General features: G+C 40.0%; 1 protein-coding gene across 1 annotated transcript in view; it reads right to left on the bottom strand.

The window, feature by feature from the left end:
• Window positions 1-26,296, bottom strand: part of LOC139728119 (uncharacterized) — an 88,329-nt gene that overhangs the window by 42,600 nt on the left and 19,433 nt on the right. Inside the window, exons 3-7 of the mRNA XM_071639078.1 lie at window positions 13,310-13,440; window positions 12,506-12,595; window positions 11,359-11,490; window positions 9,544-9,699; window positions 5,288-5,449 (exon numbers count right to left, since the gene is read on the bottom strand). Of these exons, the coding sequence (XP_071495179.1) occupies window positions 5,288-5,449; window positions 9,544-9,699; window positions 11,359-11,490; window positions 12,506-12,595; window positions 13,310-13,440 (671 nt within the window). The remainder of the gene's footprint in view (window positions 1-5,287; window positions 5,450-9,543; window positions 9,700-11,358; window positions 11,491-12,505; window positions 12,596-13,309; window positions 13,441-26,296) is intronic.

The following is a 26,296-nucleotide window of genomic DNA, read 5'->3' as shown; positions in this document are numbered from 1 at the left end:
GGGCCAGGGCCACTGCTTATGTCGTGACCTGGTGTGTGTGCTTGTTTGTCTTTCAGAAAAGCAGCAGAGGCTGATGATGTGATGATCTCACCGAGATCTCTGAGTCAGATTGATAGCAAACAAAACATTTAAATCCCACATTCACACACACACACACACACATGCACATAACATAATTATCTACATGCCTTCCAATGTGACATCATGCATTCATCACCTGTACCAGGTATCAAACTCACCTACCAAGACACAGTTTGCATAGATCTGTAAATTTCTGTCTACTGCCCTTTATCTCTTCTACTTTTCTTTCTTGTTTCATCTTCTTTCTCTATCTCTTTCTGTTTTCTCAATGTCTCTACTACAATGTAAAAGTATTCTCAGTTCACCCTTTCTTTTTTTCTATACTGTTGAAGCTGCCAACTATCACAAAATGTTACAACATTCATGCCAGTTTCCATGGTAACCAGCACTGCTCTCGCTAGCAGCAGATGACACCTTGGGGGCTTGCTGGGGAGAAATTAAATTTGTGCCAGCATCATATCATGTTAGTGTAGAAAAAAAGCACACCGATGACATGTTGGCAAGGAAGGAAAAAGTGACATATGACAGTGCAAGTTAATCATACAAGATCATCTGGTGCAAAGCTGCTTATAATATATTCAACCCATTCCATACTGAATTTTGAAACCCCCATAGACTTAATACACAGGCCACCAGGTTACTGTACGAATTGGGTTAAAAAGAAGGAGAACTATGTTTTATTGCCCTGGGTGTACTATGCAGCATAATTGTCACATTAAGGATGTGTACAATGCTACATTCACCATATAACAATGAAGTCTCAAGCACCAACTGGTTACTCAAGTTTTAAAAATGCACTCTCCATTTACAGTTTCCACATCATTCATTCAAGTCATTCAGACCAGTTTCCTGAGCATGAAATATTTCTTGCTGATATACTCAAAACATGATAAACCCTAGTTGAAGCAAATACATACAATCATAAATAGAAGTATTTGAACAACTACATAATATAGGTGGTATACTATTTTGATATAACAAAGGCAGTCAATTAGTACTTCAAATGGTTCAGGCCAATACGATGTATTTCCTGTGATGCCGATTGTAACACCCAAAATTAATCATTCCAAAACTATTACATCCGCACAGATCTCGCAGCTTCCCCAGACAGCCCGGCTGGATTATCTGCTCCAATACGATGAGAGTAGCTGCCACAGCGGGACAGGGTTGCGATGAACACCTTTAAGGTGTTTTGGCTCCATCTCAGAGACGATTATCCTCACATCCCTCCTGAGACGAGTGACGTAAGATGACCAATTTCCTCCCATGACTGAAACTTGCAACTTCCGCGAATGTTCCCTCGACCCACACAATCTTGCTTTCTTTCTCTGTTTGTCTCCTGTCTCGTTCTTTCTTCCCTTGAATTGTTCTATTGTCCTTCATCCATGTTCTTTCTTTCCACTATTCCCTGATTCTTGTCTCATCTACCTTTTCTTTTCTCTCTCCTCTTCAAGAGATCGCTGTTTTGGTTGAGACCTAACCTCCAGTTTATAACATTTTTTGGTGAGATAATGAGAAATCTCTTAGGAATTATGGAAGAGCATGTAATGCCAAGAAGGATTCAACTTTGATGAAAATTGGTCATGATATGGCTGAGATATCCCAAAAAGTGATCCTAATAAAATTGACAGGCCACGACTTTTATTAGGATCTCTTTGTTTTACCCTGTTTTTTGATATCTCAGTCATTTCAAAACCGATTTTCATCAAACAAACTTTGGATTCCCCCCTTAGAATTGTATGCTCTTTAACATTTCATAGAGTGGTTTCTAAATATCTTGCAAAACGTTACAAGCTGAATCCTCACCTCAGCCAGTACTGTACAGTCCCTTTAATGCATTAGCCTACTTCTTGCCTTCCTTCCATTGGTGAGTTTCATGTCTCATCTGAACATCTTTTATTTCTGACCTTCATCTTACTGTCCATATTGATATCCAAACAGAAACACTATCCTAGATGCCTTCTCTCACTATCTTTCAGTTGCTTGTCATTTCTAATGTCCTTCTTTCCTTCTTCACTTCATGATTCTGTTTTTCATACTGTAAAGCGAGAAATATTTGCAGCATGACATTTTCTCAAATCGGAGCCGACAGCCTTTTATGCGGCATGAAATTTTTGCAAATTGCCACTGGCATCCAACACATTAATGCACGCGAAAGTTCTTGCCTACACTATTAGTGTAGACAAGAACTTTTGCATGCATTTTAATTTCGCGAATCTTTGCTCGTACGAAATTTGCAAAATCCAAATTCGCCCAAAAATTTCTGGTTTCACAGTATACAATGTATCTCACAATATATTAAAATTGCTTCTCCTAGTTCATTCACTGACAAAAGAATGCCAGTTTCTTTTCATTATTTGTAGTCTTACATCCAGCCTCTCTCTCTCCACCTCTTTTCACTTTGACGCTATCAAAACATGCACAAGCTCCTCGATAGCATTTGCCATTTTTTCATCAGTGCAAGTGTACCAAAAATCCTTTTGGAATACATCGATCCTTCTTCTCCTTCCTTCACTCTGTATCGGTCCACACAATTTTCCTCCTCTCACAGGAGAATCGAATGAAAGTACAAGAAGGACTGCAAAATCAATTTCTCTCACTTTGCCCTGGAGTCTCTCCCCCTCTCCTCATTCAAAGTCGAGTCATTCTACCACTCATCGCCATGACTCACCCATGACATCACCTAAAGACTCATCTCAACTTCTCTCTTCTACAATTTTCTCTCCATGATCACTGGCCTCTCTTATCTTCATTGCGTCATTCTCAGGTCCCCTGGGTATCTCTTGGGTCATCTATCCAATTATTCCCCTTCTACGTCTGCTGTTGCTCTACAATTTCACTGCCGTGGAATCACAAGGCTGAAGTTGAAAACAGCTTCAGTTTTTTTTTTAGGACCCAGGTTCCATTTCTAAAGCATTTAACAGTGACAGCTCATATAGTAACTTCAGTTACCGTGGTAGCACCTGAGCATTAACTGATGTAGTGTAAGTATGTCAGTTGTCACCATGGTAACCATAATCATCATACCTTGCAGTGATTGCAAAACTCTTTACAAGATGGGGCACTGGTATATTGGTGACATATAAAGAAGAGTATCAGAGAAGAAGTACTCTGCGGTAATGAAAATCTTTTGACAGCTGAAACCTTTCATTTGAATCGAGGTGGTAGCAGAAATTGACAGGCTGTAATCAGTGGAAAGTCATTACTGCGATCATGAAAATTATGTTTATGTAACGTTACCTTCTGCTTTCTTTCTATCCTCTTTTCCTTCTATCCCTTTTATACTCTTCTCTCACACACTATTTTTCTTTCTAACTAGTTTTCTCTGTCTTTAATCATCTACCTATCCATATGCCTTCACCTGTATCTACCTGCCACCAACCTGCCTGCATACCTACCAACCGATCAATCTATTTATCTCGCCATAAATTCTTCTATGTACCTCAATATTTCCATCCATATTCCTATCTATCCATACATCCAACCTATCCATCTATCTATCCATCTATCTCTCCATTTCAACACCAAGCATTACTGTATCCACCAACGCAACTATTTGTCTATTTATTTATCTACATGTATCTATCTATCTATCTATCTACATCTACCTGTCTATCTATCTATCTATCTATGATCGATCTATCTATCTATCTATCTATCTATCTATCTATCTATCTATCTATCTATCTATCTATCTATCTATCTATCTATCTATCTATCTATAGATCTATCTACCCCAAACCCATTAACCTTCTTTCTCACCAAGGACACGGGTACACATAACCTTGGAATGAGTGGACACTATTTAAATCTGTGTGAATTATTTTTCTGTGTTAATTTAGATTTAGCTCTATTGGTTCAAGCATCAATGTAACACGTCACAAGGAACTACAAACAGGTGCTTCTTGTCAAATAAGTGAAAAGAAATAATTCCATCCTCTTCCATTTTGAGAATATTGACAGTCTGTTGAACACTGAATGCACACACTTCTCACACAGAGCCAACCATGAAGACTTCAGTAGTTGGTCAAAGAGGGCGCTTTTCTCTTGACATCCCTCTCTGCATTGAGTGAATTCCCTCTTTCTAATTCTATCTATCTCTCTTTATTATTTGCCACAGTACAGACAAGTGCATAGGTGCATTCCTGTAGTGCATCAATAATTTGGTTGCTAGAAGCACATGTACATGTTTGTGCAATTGTAGAACTTAAAATCATTTCAAAACCTCATGTAAAAGCCTTTGAAAAATGTTAACCAGAGTCAACAGTTAGTACAGAATTACCCGGTAAATGGTCAATCTCCCCTGTACTGTGAGGTACATCATCAAGGATTTAGCACGAAATACATGGACCTTTCAAAACATTTCACTGATCACCTATACGATGGCACAAGTGTACCATCTCCTCTCAACCATTCAGTGAAAATGAAATCTTATTTGAAAAAGTACTGCACTTCCAGCTGCACATTGTGAAGAAAGGCAAGTTTTTATTAAAATCTATCTGCAATCTCCCATTGTTTCTCTCTTCCCGTTGGCTTTAGACAGTCCAAATGAGAAAAATATCCACAACCCCATCACCAGTCTCCTAAATGAAACTGACAAGCAATCTCAATCATGTCAATTGAGGAATCTTGTTCTTTGTTTATTTCCGCTTTTTTTCTTTACATCATTGGGTATCACTTGCCTGTCTTTAACCCATTGAGGACGGACTGATTTTGCCATAACAGTGAACTAACATTTCCCATAGACATCAGCCTGACTATACTCAGGAATCGTCCTCAACGGGTTAAAGGATAGAAGACGAATCTCATAAAGTACAAGAAATTTCATGTCCAATGGAATCAATTTCTACCTTTCCACTTTCCTTGAAATGACATCCAACTCATTTCCTCTCAAATATGCACTCACTATTAAACTCCAATCATTCCTAACTCACAAGCACAAGGGTGTGTACTTTCTTCTCGTATCCAACAGGTCCAGCAATGTGTTCTGTTCTTTGAAATGTGATAGTCTTCAATGTTCGAATTCATATCATACATATCATTCTTTTTTATCATGAATAATAATGACTGAAATGAAAAAAGAAAACAGCAGATTCAAGCATCAAAATTTTCTCTAACTTAATTCCCCCCTTTTTTCTTTGGGGGGGGGGGGGGGGGGGGAGGGGAACATTCTCCACTCACAACCTTCCCATCATTCCTTGCTCACCATCTGTAGATTTGCCACTTCCTTCTCCAGATCCAAGAGCCCCCCTGGCGTCGTCTGCTCATTGAGGTGTGCTGCCAGCTCAGTCAGTTTGGGTTTGTTGACCTGGGCATACGTGGGTTCACTCTCCTCTTGGGTTGTACCATTCTCAGCCGGAGGGGGGTTCTGAAAGTTGGGGAGATCAAGTTTAGAAAGTTAACTTTTAGCTGCCATCCTGAGACAATACCTTCCATTTACCCAAATTTACAACTGCAGACCAAGCATGTGTCACAATTATGGCATCTTTAAGGAAATGAAAATGAATGAAAAGACTTGAACTGCTTTAATGAAATTAAGATTTCCCGGTTAGAAAGTCTACAGTTAACAATTGTTTTAAAAAATGACTTTTAATCTTCAATGTGATTAATTGATTTGATGAATCATTACTTTAAGAAACAATGAACTTGTGTCCTCTTACAGTCTAGATAGTATGCTGTAACCAAAAGACCCCCCCCCCAAAAAAAAAAAAATAATAATAATAATAACAATAATACAGTCCTCCACTTTCCTGTTTGAAAAAGTGGCAAGGGTTAAAGAAGCCTGACAAAAAAAAAAACAGTGCATGTTTGACCTTTTCAACTCAAGTCATCACTTGTGGGTGATCTTCACTATCACAAACACTGAGGTCATAATCAAAGAAAAAAAAGTAAAGTAGCAGCAAGTAGTTCTTTACATGCTTCATTGTTTTGACAGGCAGAAGATGCATTATTGTCTCTTTCATTGATCACAACTGTGTTGGCTATGAGTTCTACAAGCCGTGAGTTGGTATCAATCCCATTTGAAGACACCACAAAGCAGCACAAAATTAAAGTCATGTTTAATGTATCTGCCATATACTTCACTGGGTTCTTTATATTTGCAAATATCGTGAGTTGAGTGCTTACTACATACTAGTACGTACAAATTCAACAAAATGCAGAACTATCATCTCTGATTCCGACATGATAGCAATGTGCAGGCATACATTTCTCTGTTCATTACTAAACTCCACAATTGTGACTTCAGCCACTTAAGATATTGTTGGGAAGTCCCGATCTGCTAAAAATTTGACTTGCCAAATACATTGTACTATATGACACATACAATGTAACAATGGATGAAAACCCAAACTATGATATAGCTGAATGATATACTCATATATTACACCATTTCACACACAGTCAAGTAAATTTGTGGTTCTAGCAGTCAGTTATTTAATCTTCAATTAGGATTTTATATCATAATGTTGCCATTACAATCATTTGCCAAGGCAATCCCATGAAGATGCGTGTTGTACACAATGTAATTTGGACATTGAATATTGAACCCTAAAACATCAAACGCGTTGGACTTCAGGCTCAAGACCCGTATCTTTGTAATCAAGGCATTGTAAACTTCTGTTTTATTTGGAGAAGATTGGGTCAACGTGGACCAACACTATCATCATACGCCTCGCACAAGGAGTGATCTCTCAAGCTGACAAAGCCGTTCGATAAACATCTCAGGTCAAAATTCAAAGAGCAGAGATGTTCTTCCCTCAAATTCAGGGTGCGTTCACATTCTGCATGAATTATCATGGTGATCTTTTTATGCATATATGGTTTATATTTCATATGAGGTCTCTATTAGGTAGACTTTCTATGCTTTGTAAAAACTTCATGATAAATGTCCCTCAAATCAATCAATTCACATAGAGTAATGATCTTTAATAGCCCTCTGGCGCCAAACCACAAAACAAACATTTCTTTGATAACCCAATGTCTGTACTAACTGGCACTACAAATGTACATCAACTACACGTACATGCAACATATCCACTACATTTGTAACCTGCCAAAAAATGTGAATGCAGCACTGACAAGTTAAACATTCATAGGATATGGATATCAAAGCGGGAAAAGAGGAATACAAACTGATTAGTTTAAATTCAAACTCCACATCAACATATATCAGCATGTTCACAAACAATCCATGTTAACATCTGTCAAATCTTTTTACAACATACACCTCTACTTTATTTTGTCCTGTCATTTTAAAGGGACTCTACAGTACTGGTTGAGATGAGGATTAAGCTTGTAACGTTTCACAAAATACTTAGAAATCACTCTATGAAATGTTAAAGAGCATACAATTCTACACGAATCAAAAGTTTATTTGCAGAAAATTGGTTTTGAAATGACTGAGATATTTAAACACAAGGTAAAACAAAAAGATCCTAATTAAAGTCTTGGTCTGTCAATACTATTAGGATTGCTTTTTTTTTATATGTCAGCTATTTCAAGACCAAGTTTCATCAAATAGACATTGAATCCTTCTGGAAAAATTTACAATCTCTTTCATATTTTCATACGAGGTTTTTCATTATCTCACCAAAAAAATTTTATTAACCCAACGTTAGGTCTCTATCAAGTCTATACAATCCCTTTAAACTCTGCAATACTCACTGCAATATAAATAGAAACTAGGCTGCTGTTTATTACACTCTCAATTCTTTGGAGCAGGAGAGCCACCAGTTGGTAAACACTTAAATGACTTTGTTTCCACAAACAACCTCTTCAGAACTTTGACCCAACTTTTTAATAATCATACTCAAGCCATGACAGCTTATCATGCATGTTTACTTCCCATAGCCAACAGAGGAAAGACACTCGTAAAATTGGCAACACAATAGACGCAGTGGTTTATACCACATGATAGATAAATGGATATTCAATATTTACTTATTGTTTGCATTACCTGCTTCTGGTTCCAAACTCCCCATCAACAATATCCCATGGCAGAAAAAAATGTGTAACAACCTGGAAGCTACAATTTGGAGATAGAGATACCGAATGTACCCAGCGCTAAGAGGATTAAGATTCCTATCTCGCAAAGATAAACTGACATTACACAAAGCCAACCAATGCAAAACTCCAGTAACTCCACCTCTGCCTCTACCGGCATTAAAGGGAACGCAAACCCAAAGAGCAATGTGGATTGAGCAAAAGTATTAACATTAGTAGAACACATCAGTGAAAGTTTGAGGAAAATTGGACAATCAATGCGAAAGTTATGAATTTTTAAAGTTGTGTTGGAACCGCTGGACGAGGAGACTACTAGAGGTTATGATGTATGAGTGGACAACAATATATAAGAAAATATAAAAGGAATTCCACAAAAATTCACTTTTCTAGCAAAATGAAAGAGTACTTGACTAACCGCTTTCAGAAAGCAGGGGGAATACGTGCTACCCCTAACATTATGCTAGTATCAAGTTGATTTAATGTGTAATTTTCATGGAAAATGAATTTTTGTTGAATTCCCTTTATATTTTCTTTATATTGTTGTCCACTCATACGTCATAACCTCTAGTAGTCTCCTTACCCAGCAGTTCCAAGACCAACACTTTAAAAATTCGTAACTTTTGCATCGATTGCCGGATTTTCCTCAAACTTTCACTCATGTGTTCTACTAATGTTACTGCTTCCACTCAATCCACATTGCTCTTTGGGTTTGCGTTCCCTTTAATGACTCCACCTTACGAACTGCATCCCATATGGGTACTGGTGTATATATGTGTTACATTCAATGCTGTTTTGACCTAGGCCCCATTTCATAAAAGATGTTAGGATAGCAACTCTTGCTGGAATGGCAACTTCCAATAGCAACAGCCAATCAGGATTCTGGATTTGTGTCATTACCATGACAACTGCCATTCCAGCAAGAGGTGCTATCATATCAACTTTTTATGAAATGGGGCCCTGGTGTTTAGAGTACACAATACTAAAGGATATATCCTGCATTAGGGGAAGACTACTGAGTAGTAGGAGGAATGGAGAGGGAGGAAGGGAAGGAAAAAGGTGAAGAACAAAAAGATGAGGAAGAATAATGAGAAGATGAGGTGTACGAAGGAAAGAAACTGGTGAAGTGAAGGATGAAAGAGAAGGGGTTGAAGAGATATAGAAGATAAAAGAGAAGATGGAGGAGGAAGACGGGGAAGAAAAAGAAGAAGATGAAGAAGAAGAGGAGGAGGAGGAGGAAGAGGAGGAGGAACGAGGAAGAGGAGGATGAGGAGGAGGAGGAAGCAGGAAGAGGAGGAGGAGGAGGGAGAGGGGGATGAATGAGGAAGAGGAAGAGGAGGAGGAGGAAGAGGAGGAGGAGGAGGAAGAGGAGGAGGAGGAGGAAGAGGAGGGGGAGGAGAAAGAGGAGAAAGAGGAGGAGGGGGAGAAGGAGGAAGAGGAGGAGGAGGAACCAACACTGACCTTGAAGGAGGCTATCTGCTTTGGTTCTGCCTCTGTTGCGGGTGTGGAGGACTGTCCCGTGATCTCCTCCTGCTTCTTCTGTGCTGCAATCTGCTGCTTCTTCAGGTCTAGGACCACCTCAAATAGGTCTTTCAGGGTCAGGACTAGGGCATCGGCCTAGGGAGAACATTTACAGGTATCATCTAACAAAATATCATTTATACTAACTCCTTTCATTATCTTTTAGTACATATGCTGAACAAACAATAACCACTGGACTATGACTTCACTTTGGGGACTAGAAGCTGAACATCTTGGTTCAAAGCAGGCTTGCGTTTCAAGCTTGTTTTAAAATTCTTGATAGTTGACAACTTAAAGGACAAGTTCACCTTCATATACATGTGGATTGAATGAAGGCAACAATGTTAGTAGAACACATCAGTGAAAGTTTGGGGAAAATCTGACAATCCGTTCAAAAGTTATGAATTTTTAAAATATCTGTACAATCACTGCTGGAGGAGAAGACTACTACAGTGTATGATGTCACATGCGTACAACAATATAAGGAAAATAAAAAGATAATTTCACAAAACTTGACTTTTTGAATAAAGTGCACATTTCCTCGACTTGTTACTGACTTATGTTAGGGGTAATATTATTCCCCCTGACTTCTGAAAGAGAGAAGTAGAGTGTTCTTTTATTATGTGAGAAAAGTGGGAATATCTTGAATTTTCTTTATACTTTCTTTATATAGTTGTACTCATATGACATCACAAGCTATACTAGTCTTCTCATCCAGCCGTGACTGAGCAGAAACTTCAAAAATTCATAACTTTTGAACGGATTGTCCGATTTTCCTCAAACTCTCATTGACGTGTTCTACTAATATTGCTGCATTCACTCAACCCACATGTCTATGAAGGTGAACTTGTCCTTTAAAGTTAGGAGAACTATCACTTCAACACTTAGCAACAATTCACCTGTATTGTGGATTTCATGATTTAATCTGGAATTCATGCTGTAAATACATATTACAGCTCTACAAACCTACTTCCATTTCCTGTTGGAAATATCATTAATATCTGTTTTCCTGTTAAAACAGAATACTTTTATGGCTGAAGGCATATAAGCCTTTATCTTAAAACAAGCTTAATCTCAATTGCTGGAATATCTACTTCAAAGTCTGCTGGATAATGACAAATGGAAAATGAGGTTAATTGCTACTGAACATTGAACCTTTGACAAAGATGTTTATTGACAACCAGCTATAACAAAAGCACATAATTTCTTTCTTGTGCATTTTGAGTGGATAAACTCCATCAACACAAAAGTATTGTGAGATGAGTATTAAAGTACTGACTTGCGAATGTTTACATTAAATGAAAGAAAGATATTTTTCAGAGGGGTGAAAGGTTCGAGAGTGAGTTTCTTCACTTTTTCTCCCTCTACACATTAAATTTGTTAAGATCGCAACTGCTGATCTGTAAATTAACAAACTCACACCTCAATGTTTACATTTCTTTGTCATGATTCGCACATGCATCTTTAGGGTTTAGAGCAACAAGATTAAAGATGCAAGCAAAGGAGTTATTCTGTCGTACTTTTGTAGGAGAATTTTGCATTTCAGCTTATCAAGTGTGTGTAAATGACAGATGAACTAGTGATTTAGATGCAATATTGTTTCAAACTTGAGAAATCTGCCACCTGTATGGATGATACAAATGATGCTCCATAAAATTGATTAATACACTCCTTTGCAAGGCATGAGCCTCAGGCCACAGTCCTTCCCAGTGAAAGTCTTCCATTTCCAATCACCATGGCAACAGTGCACTCTACCTGTTTCTCTGTCTTGATGCCATAAAACTTGTGGTTGCCCTGCTCCCCTGTCACGTAGCCAAAGGCCCTGAAGTCTGTCGGGTCCCTGGAGATAAATGATATTCTGTGGACCTCATGCTGATGGAGCACTTCCTGCATGTCAAAGGTTAGAGGTCAAAGGTTGAAGTGATATAATCAGATGGAGTATACACAATCAACATATACTATTCTGAATAGATGGGATCCTCAGTAACTTTGTACCGATACTCCAAGAAAAATTAGAACAGAGCTTTCTTGGGTATTTTGTTGCGAGGTATTGGGATAAAACTAGATAAAGTAGAATTCTTACCGCCTACTAGACTACTCCCTATAAAACAATAATTGACAAGGACACAATGTACAGGAAGATTGTTTGCATTGATGGACATGACTACACTCCACATATGGTGAAGGATTGTACAGGTATACATGGTAGGGGCAGACACGACAAAATCTACTTGCAGATATTTATACCCCTGGTGCCTGCATATATTGTGTTATACTTTTAAGGAAATAGGTAAACGCATGAATTAATATGTAAATATACACATACACACATACAATATTTTCACTCATTTCCATGATCATATACCGACTCAGCTGAGCAAAGCGAATACCACCTGTTTATACTGAAAATTGAAAATTAATACAAACGTATAGTAAAATCTGTCTTGGCAGCCCCCTGTCTATAACAGCCACTTTTTTGTCTCCCTTGAGCGGCCGCTATAGACAGGTTTTACTGCACATGAGGGTGTACTAGCATTAAATTAACCCCACCACAGCTAAAATTCAAGATCAACAGCCATTGAACTCTACTCACTCAGACAGTTGTTCTGAGTGGATAAAATGCACAATGCAAGGCAGAGACACACACATGTGACTCTGCATCAATAGATCCATGAAACACTGCACCAGGTCACAATTCTAGTGATGTTGGTCTCCTGAAGGAGTAACGTTTCTCTCATTTAATCAGACGATTTTCATTTTTGTTTGATCAATTTTTTTAAAACATTTTATTTTCAAAATCTCTCAATAAATACCTACACTAGTAGGCTTTAAGATTATTATAAAGGTAGGTTGCATTAAGTCAATTCAGGGAAAATCACCACTACAGAAATCTTGCTCTTACCCTCGTTCTCTCATCCAAGATGCGAACGCCCTCTATGGACACGTTGATGATAATCCTTGGCTTATGTTCACCACTGGTTTTGACAAGATACTGTCAATGAGAAGAAATGTGTTTTGAAATCAGTACGCAGACCTTCTCGCATTTATATGCAATGAATGGTATAGACTATCTTTCATACCTTTGTCTCTCTTTCAAATCTATTCTCTCACTTTTTTCATTTTCATGAGAAAATGCTATTATAAGCATCTTATTCATGCCAAATTGTCATCCTCACTATCATAATTCAGATTAGCATTTATCTCATCTTCCCTCCGACTCCATCTTGTCTTTTTCTTCCTCATCCTCTTCATCTTCATCCTCATTTTAACCATCACTCCTGATGTCATCATCATCATTATCATCACCATCATCATCATCATCAATCATCAATCATCATTATCATCAACATCATCATCAACATCATCATCATCATCACTTTCATAATCTCTATTATCATCTCTTCTTTCAGCAAAGTCTTTGCAATATATAACATTCAAACCATAATTTCTTCTACCAATATCATTACCATCATCATCACCATTATCACCATCACCACTAACACATTATTCATCTGCATCTACATAATTATAATTTTAATTGATTATCCTTCAATCAGGTTACACACATAATCATTATCATTTTCATCAATACTATCCCTGCCATCATACCACATACTGACACACCATCATCACTGTCATCATCACAACCATCTTCAACATCACAGCAAATCATCATCATCATCATCACTCTCGTTGCCATGGCTACCTTTAATTTGATCATAGCATCCAGACACATCTTGTCCCCCCTGGCCTCTGCTACAGGTTCAATGCCGATGAGTTTGGCCTTGAAGTCCACACCAGGGAGCATGAACCGGTCCTCCCTCGCCTCCCCAGCATCTGCCAAAAGATGAAACTTTAAAGTTTACTATTAAAAATAACATCAGAATGCACACACAATGTACTCTTTGACGGCCTGTTCTCACTGGGGTAATTTCGGGGCATAAAAAAAAAATGTCATAACTGACCTATCTATTTACACCACAACAAAAACATTGCAATGTTGAGGCACCATCTGAAGAGAAATCATGGGGTTTTGCCACCATAATGTTCATACACATATGTGCCGTTTGCATGCACAGTCTGCTGCACATAACCAATGTAACACTAGCCTAGATGCCATGCAGTATATTTCATATGTTGCCATGTAGAGTGATCTAAACATCATGTGGAAGTCATGTGACAGACATCTTGACTTTGCCACATGGGCTTACAACTGAAAATCATGACATCAAATGCCATTTCTAGTTGATACAAATAACATTGAGGTGTGCATTTTCTGGCACTGCATCTGATTGCTACTGGCATTGTAGTTGCCGAGCAACTCTCGCCATAGAATCAGTTTTTGTTTACATCACAATTTTTCCTCATTTATGTACATGGTCCTCAATTATGAATGCTGACAATAATCAAATACGAATAAAGACTGAACTCTCGCATAAGTTGGCAGAACCAGCATCTGACGGCAATGGCAAGGTATATCAGCAGGTTGCCAGATAATGACAAAGTTAATGGGGAAAGGGTGTATTGAGGTTGCTCACCCCACCCATAGTTGAAAAGAAATGCAACCTTAAGTTTCTTTTTCTCTCCTGAGAAAGTATATCACTCAAAATGTTGTGAAAGAATCTCCATATCCATCATCTACAGTCCATATTTTTTATACTGAGTTTTTAATTGTTTCTTTGTATACAACAGCCTTAAATTTCAGCAATATGCATATAATGGACTACAAAAGCTCATCTGCCTGAAAAAGATGACTCAACAGATAAATCAATGAATGGTATAATCTTCATATCAGTCAGGTTAATCTGTTCTGTGTACCATATCTTGCTCAGAATCTCCAAAAGTTTAATCTGACAAGCAGTACTTATTGTCTTCATGTCACCAAGTCAAGGAGAGCAAATTTCACCCAATCACCAAAGTAAAACAAAGACATGATAAAATCTGATTTCATTCACAGCGAGTGGTTAATATTCAAAGCCTAAACAATTCCCAGGAGCACCCTATAACTGGTGCCCCATTATGTAGGAGACTACTGTGTTTCCATGACAACCAATAAATCCTCTGAGATGGTAAGTTGTTCGGGTCCTAGAATTCTCCCATGGCACTACACCAGTCACCAGCACCCCTGGCTCTCTTTGTGTGTTTGAAATCTTTCCTATGGCTACACTAACCGAGAGCTTTTGATTTAAACCAAGATCCAAGGAGAGGGTAACTGGACACCTGTTCTAATTATTGTGAAATATCACCATCTTCATAAATCAATATGTTTGAGCTTTCCATATATACACACTACAACAACAAATTGCAGAATTGGGAAAATCCAAAATTTTGGGCCATCATAATACACATGTATAATGTATGCAGATTCAGCTTGGCCGTCCACTGGACATTACTACAGCTGTGACATCAAAAAAAAAAATAAAAAAAAAATTGGCAGCTACACTGAAGCTGTGTATTTCAAGTGTGTGGCCATAGGAAGGATTGCAAACATACAAGGTTCTAAAATAACATGCCAATTACTGCAATTTTTCTGCAGTAAGCAGTCTGTTTGCAAATGGCACAAAAAAACTTCACAAAATCAATTTAGCAAGAAATTTTTCCTTCTAGTCAGCCATTTTCCTGGTTCTGTTTCAGGAAGCTTTTAGGCACCATTGCCTAAACACTGTCATTGAAATGTTATGAATTTTCTGATGCTGCAATGTGAACCAGCCCTTGGATACACATTTCACGAGTCCAGCTCAACACTCTTTTCAAACAAGTCAATTTTATAGAACAAGTACACAATTCTTCAGTCTGACATCTCTCTAATGCACTTGTCAATGTAATGACGCACCCCACTACCCCCGGACATGGGTGCGTCATGGTCATTTTTTGACTGACCACACGGGGTTTTTGACGGACACCACAATCACTTTTTTGACGGACAAAACGCTGCAAGTGACGAACACCACAGTCACTTTTTTGACGGACAACACGTTGAAAGTGACGCACACCTCGGTCACTTTTTTGACGGACATCCCCGGTACATTTGACGCACCCTCGTAAATACTGAAACGAATTTTGCATACGTTTTATTCACACAATTTCATTTTCTTTTGGTTCGTAAACATAATTTGTAAAAGTTTCGGCAAGTTTCCCTTACCATGGCCCTGTAAGCACCGTACCGTCATTCACCGTACATCACGCTGCTGCTACGATATTCCGTACAGTAGTATGTATTCTGTGCATGCAATCCATACATGACAATCACATGTGTGCAGATGCGCTGTGTGTGCGTGGCCATTGCTAGTGCGGTGGATGCATACTGCTGCAGCGCAGGTACACACCACGCCACGGCATTCCCGCGAGTAACTACATACAGCCTAGTCGCTGTACGTAGAGATTCGCACAGCTAACAGCGTCGCGCGTCTGGTCGGGCTATCCCGTGAGCAGAAAATGGCATGCTGCAGGCAGTTTCTTCTGCGGCTCAGGCCTCGAATTAACCGACGGCCACCGACGGCCATGGCCGTCGGTGCCCCTCTCATTGGCCGCAATGCCTTTTGTTTTTTGATCAAAGTTACGGCCAAAAAAAATGTGCCCTTTTTCTTGGGGCCGTGGTGCCCTTTTAGAATGAAAGTTATTATTTATGACGTATGATATGCCCTTTCTCAAAGTCTCTTTAATAATCTTGAACAACTTTCCTGATCTCAAATATCATACCTTCAGTTCACTCGCGTCCCGATATATCTGATTCAAACTCAAAGTATCTTTCCGAGGTACGAGACGACGTGTACGTACATGTACGCCCGACCGGCTTTTACCGTCTCGACTGCCTCCGCAGCGCAGCGGCCGCGAGTACATACTAGCTAGGCAGCGCATATTCAGATAGAGTAGTAAAGAGTGAACACCAAGTTCACCAAGAAAAAAGAAAAATCCCACGATGCCAAGGTGTGCCAGACTGGGGAATGGGGAGGGGTGGAGAGAGAGAGAGAGACCAATCAACAGAAGAAACCGCGCGTACTGGCGCATTCTTGGAGGTCATGAACTGTCTGTCACAGACTAATCATAGCAATCTACACGCGCACGCAAATTCCTTTGCCTTGTGGTTTTGCCAGCCAGCTGTCGGAATGTGCTTTGAAGTTTCATGGCAGCCTGGCCTGGCTGGCCTGAAAGGGTGTCGAGTTTCAATCAATACCTACTGTTGTTTTATTCCTGTTTTAAAAAATGTCGTTTCACCTGATAGAAACGCGGAGATCGGGAATGTGTTACAGCTGTAGGGAAGAGGTTTTTGTTGTGTGTTGCACTTTGTGTGTGTGTTTGTTTGTTTTTGTTGGTTTGTTTTTCTTCTTTCTTTTTTCATAAACACCAAACATGCCCTTTCCAATGTGGCCTTGGTCAGAGACTCCAACCAAAAACACCTTCTGATCTGGAGATTCTCCCGCCCGAAACCCCTAGCAAACGGGAGACTCCAAGTTGATGTGTGCGAAGCGCGAAGGTTCTAGGGTTCTAGATGTTCTCTGGTGCTTTTAAGGCATATTTTTTCAACACACGATAGTAATAAGTAAGAAATCCTTTCCACCGGGAGACACAGAGCCAGGGCGGGAGAAATCAAATCTCAATCGGGAGAACGGGAGATTTTGCAAAAATGGGCTTTCGGCGGGAGATCTCTCGTCGAAAACGGGAGAGTTGGAGTCTCTGCTTGGTGCCCCTCTGACTGACTTAAGTGCCCTGGCCTCTTGGAAAAAGTGCCCTTTTCTATAAATGGCCTTGCCCCTCCAAAATCCTATTTCGAGGCCTGGTGGCTGCTTCTTTTACTGTCAAGAATTCGCCTTTGTCACCACAGATTCCATGGGTTTGTTGGAGGGAAAATGTAAGGAGAAAGGGTGGCTTTTAAATTTTGTGCTTGCCAGATTCTGGCAAGCATTTTTCCCTCTTATTCCAAAACACTTCCCGAATTTGATTTTCACTTGCCGCGGGACACCGCTCACTGTAATTTCACTCGCGCTACGTGTATCCGGTACTGGTAGCGTGCAAAAATGCGTGCAGTTTTCCATAGCCAAGTGACGTACCAGGACGCACCCCTCGGTTTAAAATAATGCGTGTTATTTTCCATAGCCAAGTGACGTACCATGACGCACCCCTTGGTCAAAAATTTGACCGACAATGATGGGATTTTGACGCACCCCTCGGTCAAAAATTTAACGGACAAAGCTGGTAAAATGACGAACACCTGGGTCACAAATTTGACGGACCAAACGAGGAAATGACGCACCCATGTCCGGGGGTAGTGGGGTGAGTCATTACATTGACAAGTGCATAAAATGAAATGCTATTGAGAAAATGATGAAAATTTGACCATAGTTGCACTTTTTGGTAACTGCAGATTGTTCTGTGTGACTCATCTGGTCTGCAAGGTGCTCCAGTTGAATCTACACATATATACACTGTACAAATGTGTAATATAAGTTACACCTTATCTGATAACAGAAGCAGGATTGCATTAGCAACAGTCAACAAGGGACAGATTACTAGTAAACCTTTGCCCAAGGGGGCAGCATGGGGAAGCACATCGAGAATTTAAAGGCATTGTATAATCTTGGTGTTTTTTCTTTCTCCCCTAGAAACTAAAAATACATGTGCAATGAATTGAAGGAATTCCTCATATTAGTATTTCTTAAGTAGGCCTATACATGTAGGTCTATAGTCTCCAAATCAGAACCAAAAAAGAAAAAAGAAAAAAAAGAAATCTAACAACAATGTAGGCCTATAGGAAAATGCACACAAATACCATACTATATTTGGGAGGTTGTTTCCACCTCCTTTAATCTCCCTGACTACACTTACTTTTTGACATTATGATAGTAATAATACTATTCAAAACAATTAGCCATCTGATAGTATGATCTCTACATTTCAAGCTCCCCAAAACTGATAAATATGCCATTCTTTATTAAAACATTATATAGTACAGTGCATGAACATACTTTAATTCTCAAATACATATTGAAAGGACCTTCCCAAAATATATTTCATATCACAGCCTATAAATGAGAATATATTGGCAAACAGCACAACATTTTTAGGGGATCCTTCTGGGATTCTCAGACTTGAAAAAAAAAACAAACAAGAGACCCGCGGGTCTAGCGCTCACCTGAGTATCGCAAGTTCACCTTTCACGCAGTCACTAATCTAAATTATTCACAGCTCTACCAAAATTTGACCAGGCATTCAGAAGTAGAAGATGAAAATGTACAATAAGGGCCCAAATTTTTAAAGATTCCTTAATTTGGGGAATTGAGGGCCCCCTGGGGCCCTCTGGGTGGGGCATGGTGCCCATTTTGATAAATTGAGATCCTGACCCCCTAAGGATGCTACCTGCCAAGTTTGACGAAAATCTATCATGAGGTTTTCAGGAAGAAGATGACAATGTACGATTCAGGCCCCCATTTGGACCTTCCTAACCAACCCCCCCCCCCCCCCACCCCTGCCCCCAAGAGGGGCACCCCTGGATCTCCTATGAACAAACTCGAAACTACAGTCATTAATGTACTCACTCATAGTATTATCTTAGCTGTATAACTTCTGATTCTAGAGAAAATTTTTAACAATTCCTTCATTTGGGGGGTTTGGGCCCCCCTGGGGGCCCCCTGGGTGGGACATGGTGCCCATTTTAACAAATTGAGATCCTAACCCCTTAGGGATGCTACCTGCCAAGTTTGGTGAAAATGGGTCATGGGGTTCTAAAAAAGAAGATAAAAATGTACAATTTAGGCCCCATTAGGACCCCTCCTCACCTCCCTCCCCTGGGTCCCAAGGGGGGCACCCCTGATTCTGCCATGAACAAACTTGAAACTACAGTCATCAATGAACTAACTCATAGTATTAACTTAGCTCTATCACTTCTGGTTCTAGAGAAGAAGATTTTTAAAGATTCCTTAATTTTGGGGGGTTTGGGCCCCCCTAGGGGCCCCCTGGGTGGGTCATGGTGCCCATTTTAACAAATTGAGTTCCTAACCCCCTAGGGATGCTACCTGCCAAGTTTGATGAAAATCGGTCTTGGGGTTTTCAAGAAGAAGATGAAAATGTAAAAAGTTTACGCACGACGCACGACGCACGACGGACGACGGACGACGGACGACGCACGACGCACGACGGACGCCGGACGAAGGGCGATCGCAATAGCTCACTTGAGCCTTTGGCTCAGGTGAGCTAAAAAAAAAAAAACTAGAAAAGCAATCTATGAGCACAGACCTCCACCAAGCAGGTTTTTCCACCACTGATCTTGTTCTTCCATAGAGATCAGTGATTTCCACTCATACATGTATGCATGCTGAAATTAGCCCACTCTCCCAATAGGAACCTATGTAGAAGCCTTTTGTTACGTCATCAACTTTCAGCTGCGCGGTGCACTTCGCTCTAGCAGATACTAGAGCACGCATTTTTAATAGTGTGCGCATGAAAACCTCAAAAATATGCAGCTTGAACTCACAAGTTCATTGACCCAACCTGCCAAAATATCGAAAATCCTTCATAAAATCTGTAAAAATTCCAGGATCACCACCAAAAATTTAATCATCTGTTACTTGTGTCATTTTCAATCTTTTCTGTAAGTTTCATCCAAATCTGTTCACAACTATTCGAGTTATTTTGCACACGGACAAACAAACGGTAACGAAAACATAACTTCCTCCCTTGGCGGAGGTAATAATTCAGAACGAGTAGCCATCTGATAGTACCTCTACATTTCAAGCACCCCAAAGCTGAGAAATATGTCATTCATGATTAAAACATATACAGTGTATGAACATACTTGATTTCTCAAACACATATTGAAAGGGCCTTACCAAAATATATTTCATATTGCAACCTAAAAATGAGACTATATTGGCAAACAGCACAAATTTCTTAGAGGATCCTTTTGGGATTCTCAGACTTAAAAAAACAAAAAACAACAAAAAAAAAACTCTATGACTGAAGTGTCAAAGAAACATACTGCACCAGTGTCCTTTGAAAGCATATCAAACGTGGCCAGAATAAGGAAATCCTTCCCCTACTGCAATCAACTTTGCGCCCAATAGTTATCAAATTTTTTGAGTAATACGATTACAATAATTGCAGTTGCCATAGTAACAGTTAAAAATACTCACAGCCGATTGGTTGTTACCCAGCTGTTACCATGGAAATTGCACTCATTGTATGTTGAAAAGTTGGTACATTGCCTTGAGATATACGAGCCCTGCAATTTGTGACCTTGCTGGCTAGGGCCAAGGAATGTCATTGTTGTCAGGGCCTGGAATTCTCCATGGCAATAAAATGAGCTGGGGGATCACACTTTGAGCTCGCATAATCTGGCAGAACAGCCTCACATAAAGGCATGTGATTGATAACCACAGTATCAGTTTCTCTAAATGTGGTTGTCTTGGCAGCACTGCCAACATTATAATGACTTTTTTTGTGTCTGTAGAGAGAGCACCACTTCCCGTATTTTTCTCATACCCCAAATGTTGTTTCGAAAATAGAATGAAAATATTCCCACACCAATCTCTAAAGCACTTTTTACACTTGCAAATTTTTGCTTAATCCCATACCAACGGTGGGGCTAAGGGGGGGGGGGGGGGGCTTCTTAGCCCCACCATTGGTACCAGACTTTTCTTGGCCCACTTTCTGTTTATACTTGTTTTTGCCAAAGTGGGCTAGCCCCACCGATAATCCAGGGTTAAGCGACGGAGATGAAGCCCGAACCCCACAAAGTACGGGACTAAGAAATACGAGTGTAATGCAGCTGTCATTTGTATGACGTACCTCTTGACCCCCGGGAAAGGTGCGTCATGGTCGCGTCAAGTACCACCAATTTGATGACGCTTGGTACCGTCATGGGAGCAAAATGTCGGTCACAATACTGACCCATATGTGCGTCATAGTCGGTCATTTAACCAGAGTGTGTCAAAAGGTTCGTTAATAGGACCGTCATGTAATTTTGCGAGGCTTCTTGCATGGTATCCCTCCGTAACAGAATAGAACAAACTCGCGATCGCGAGCCGGCCGAAATCACCGGCTCCTGAAAACGCAAAAATGACACAATTTTCATTCAGTTTTATTATAACATACTGATACTCACTTCATTTTCGTATGTCTTCTTTTTCTATCTGATGTCAGACTAAAGGTCTTTTCAAAAAGTTTGAGCACAAATTTGCTCCAAAACCACACTACCAAACACAATTTGTGATTAAAATCATCACATACACGCCCGCGGCATCGCGAAGCTTGCTATCCTTCAATTGCTCTCATTGTAATCTGTAGTGTAGCATCGACCGTCGACCGTGGAATCTGCAGCAAAACCATGTGTGTGATGTGGACCATGTGGTACATGTATACAGTACAGGCGTACATATGTATGCGCATACAGAAGACGAGGCATGGCAGAGGCCAGGCCGCGATTATTTTTTCCGTAACCTTAACCTGCCGATCGACACATACAAACGATTATGGAACTACTGAGAGTCTATTAAAACCTATATTAACTTAAAATAGTAAATTCTATTTAAACACTAGCCATATAATCCATGTACCTAACTTAGGGTTTAATAAGGTTTGTGTTTAAATAGGCAGGGGCTTCAATCAAGCTGTTTTCGAATCGGGGAAGGCCAGGGGAGGCGGAAGGTTACGGAAAAAATTACTGTGGCCAGGCCGTAGTTTCGCAAAACTAGATAGTTCGAGGACATGCCATAGCAACGTGTATATCAAAACACGCGTTTCTATGGGATGTCCATGAACTAAGGAACGGTTTTGAGAAATTCGAAGTCATTCGAAGTTGAAGTGGTTTTTTCCTACGCATTTTTATTTTTGTTGTTGTTCATATCTCAAAAATTCGATTTCTTAATTTTTTCAACTAGTATTTGGGAATCTTGTAACATATTTAAAATGTTGAAAGAAATTTCTGAATATATTCAGAAAGTACGCCTAGGCGCCTAGGCCTACTGTTTGGATATTTAAATATTTACAATTACCTTGTATCTTTACTAAAATACTTTATGTATTTTATTTCTCATATGCTTTGCATTTTCTTAATATAAATATTCTTTGATATTAATACTTTGTATTCATATTATATTTCATTGCTATTTTTCCTCCGCATTTTTGTTCATATCTCAAAAATTCGATTTCATATTGTCAACTAGTCAGGGGCATATAGATAGCAGGGGGGATGGGGGATGCATCTCCCAGAATTTTAGCTGGGGGGATGGTGTGTACATTCACCCCCCCCCCCCAGATCGAAAGATTGATCAAAAACTATATTAAATAGTAATATTGCATGCCAGTTCAAAAATCAAACAATAGTATTCAAATGATTATCAAAATTATTATAAAAATTACAATATGACCGAGTTTATATATATATATGGATAGATATATATACGACCCAGCTATAGGGAAATTCCCCCCCCCCCCCCCCCCCCCCCCCGGGTGAAGGACCTGTCTACACCACTGCAACTAGTATTAATTTATCTTGTATTTATAGATAAATGTTGATACAAATTTCTGAATAATATTCAGAAAGTAGGCCTACTGTTTGGACATTTAAATATTTACAATTACCTTGTATCTTTAATATTCTTAACACTTTATGCATTTTATTTCCCATGTTATTCATACTTTATTCTTTGATATTATTTTGTATTCATATATGTATATTCTATTTAATTGTTTTTTTTAATATGCATACACACGGTCCCATTGTAATTCAGCCACGTATCTACAATGTAAAATGGGCTTTTACCGTGCTTAAATAAATATGAATAAATACGCATGAAATCAAATTTCAATCTTTAATCCACGCCTAAAGGCAACAGAAACACACAAAAGCAAACAAACAAACACACATCAACAACCAAAAAAAAAAAAAAACAAACCGCAAACGTACGCGCCGTGAAGCGAGCCATATAGTCTAGGCTAGGGTGCAAAACGAAAACTAGCCATCGGGAAGCGCGCCATACCCTAGGTTTAATAATATATAGCGCACGCATGCAAAATGAAAACTAGCCGTCGGGAAGCGCGCCAGGCTACAGCGCTCGCGTACAAAACAAAAACTAACCACTGCACTAGGACATCCAGTCTGGTACGTACCGCGAATAACATGTGCGTCAAGGGTCAGTCATTTTCACAAAGAGGTGCGTCACCATTTTGACTGGTTAATGCGTCAATGTCTCATAGAGGTGTGTCACTTTTTGTGACGGAGGGTACAGTACGTTATGGTACCTAAAAGGTATGACGCACATTGGTACTTTGATGCACCTATCCAGATCCCGGGGGTCAAGAGGTGCGTCATACAAATGACAGCTGCATAAAAAGGTCAGTTTTCTCTTTAGCCCGGGACAAGAGCTTAGTACGGGATTTATTGGCGAGTGTAAAAAGCTGAAAAAATTGGTACAGGATTAACGATAGTCCTGGGTAAGAGAAAGTACGGGGTTAAAAAACACAAGTGTAAAAAGGGCTTAAAAGGCTCTTGGCTATTAACCAGTTGAGGGCGGGCTACAACCTGCATTTCCCATAGGCACTTGCCCGAATATACAGGTTCCATTAGTGTGACAGAGAATGAGCTGCATTATGAGATCACGAAAATTTCTTGGGCCAGAAATAGGCTCTTCATTTTTGTGTGAATTCAAACTGCTGAAAGTGAAGGCACACTTGTAGAAATTAACTGCCTATCAATATTGAAGTATTTACCAGAAACAACACATCAAGGTGGATTTTTCTCCACAAATTGCATATTTTGAGAACGGTGCACTGAGAGGAGGGGCAGGCAAGATTTTTTTTCTCCCCTCCCTCATCAAGGGGGGGGGGGGGGGGGGGGGGGACCTGTTATCCAATAAACTCGCCTCACAACCAAAGGTACATACTCCAATCATTATACCAGGAACAAGATGGATTTTATGAGTTTTCTCCTCACCCAGCAGGACATACTGTACTTTGACCTGAAGTGAAATTTACTCCCTCTCTCTCTCTCTCTCTCTCCTGCTCTCTCACTCTCTCTCTCCGACAAAGGTCAAAAGAGGTCATGCAGAGTCAAAGTTTTCAGGAAAGAGTCTCTAATTTGGATTGGGAGTATCATCGCTACGCTCATGGAAAACCCAAACTTCATGGAAACACAAACACCAAATATCCCTCAGTTGGCAGTCTGTCAAATTTACATATACTGAGAAAGATGCAGTCTCCTTTGAAATTGGCAGAAACAGTAAGTCCAAATGACTTTGGATTGTACAGGGACTGTAAGAAAAAACAAGAGACCCGCGGGTCTAGCGCTCACCTGAGTATCGCAAGTTTACCTTTCGAGCAGTCACTAATCTAAATTATTCACAGCTCTACTAAAATTTGACCAGGCATTCTCAAGTAGAAGATGAAAATGTACAATAGGGACCCAATTTTTTTAAGATTTCTTAATTTGGGGGGATTGGGGCCCCCTGGGGCCGTCTGGGTGGGGCATGGTGCCGGCATGGTGCCCATTTTGATAAATTGTGATCCTGACCCCCTAGGGATGCTACCTGCCAAGTTTGATGAAAATCCATCAAGAGGTTTTCAGGAAGAAGATGAAAATGAACAATTTTTGGACCTTTTTGGACCTTCCCAGTCCCCCCCCCCCCCCCCCGCCCCCAAGAGGGGCACCCCTGGATCTGCTGTGAACAAACTTGAAACTACAGTCATTAATGTACTCACTCATAGTATTATCTTAGCTCTATCACTTCTGGTTCTAGAGAAGAAGATTTTTACAGATTCCTTAATTTTGGGGGGTTTGGGCCCCCCTGGGGGCCCCCTGGGTGGGGCATGGTGCCCATTTTAACAAATTGAGTTCCTAACCCCCTAGGGATGCTACCTGCTAAGTTTGATGAAAATCGGTCTAGGGGTTTTCAAGAAGAAGATGAAAATGTACAATTTAGGCCCCATTAGGACCCCTCCCCACCCCCCCTCCCCTGGGTCCCAAGGGGGGCACCCCTGATTCTGCCATGAACAAACTTGAAACTACAGTCATCAATGTACCAACTCATAGTATTAACTTAGCTCTATCACTTCTGGTTCTAGAGAAGAAGATTTTTACAGATTCCTTAATTATGGGGGGTTTGGGCCCCCCTGGGGGCCCCCTGGGTGGGGCATGGTGCCCATTTTAACAAATTGAGTTCCTAACCCCCTAGGGATGCTACCTGCCAAGTTTGATGAAAATCGGTCTTGGGGTTTTCAAGAAGAAGATGAAAATGTAAAAAGTTTACGCACGACGGACGACGGACGACGGACGACGGACGACGCACGACGCACGACGCACGACGGACGCCGGACGAAGGGCGATCGCAATAGCTCACTTGAGCCTTTGGCTCAGGTGAGCTAAAAAAGCTAACAAGTTCTATGACTGTGTCTTCATTTGCATATATAGAAGAAAAAATCGTTTTCAACTTTGTAATCACTAACAGCATGCACAAGTTCTTCAAAGACAATTTTCTCCACGATTTTGCTTGAGACAGCTGTGTGAGAAATAACTGTAAATAAACATGCCATTCTAGTGTAGACCTACTCAAATCAACTGAAAAACATATAAAAAATAATGATGCTTACACGAGCAAAGCAAATGAGTGCCAGCAAATGACAGAAATCATTTACTAGTAATAAAATCACAAGACTCTGATCAGCTTCTAGGATACCATTTTCATTCAACTCAATGACCGTTAAG

This window comes from Diadema antillarum, unplaced genomic scaffold, assembly GCF_040938485.1.
Source record: "Diadema antillarum isolate AM-2024a unplaced genomic scaffold, OU_Dant_1.0 seq00000166_RagTag, whole genome shotgun sequence".
Taxonomy (NCBI): Eukaryota; Metazoa; Echinodermata; class Echinoidea; order Diadematoida; family Diadematidae; genus Diadema; species Diadema antillarum.
This window is presented reverse-complemented; position numbering and strand designations above follow the sequence as displayed.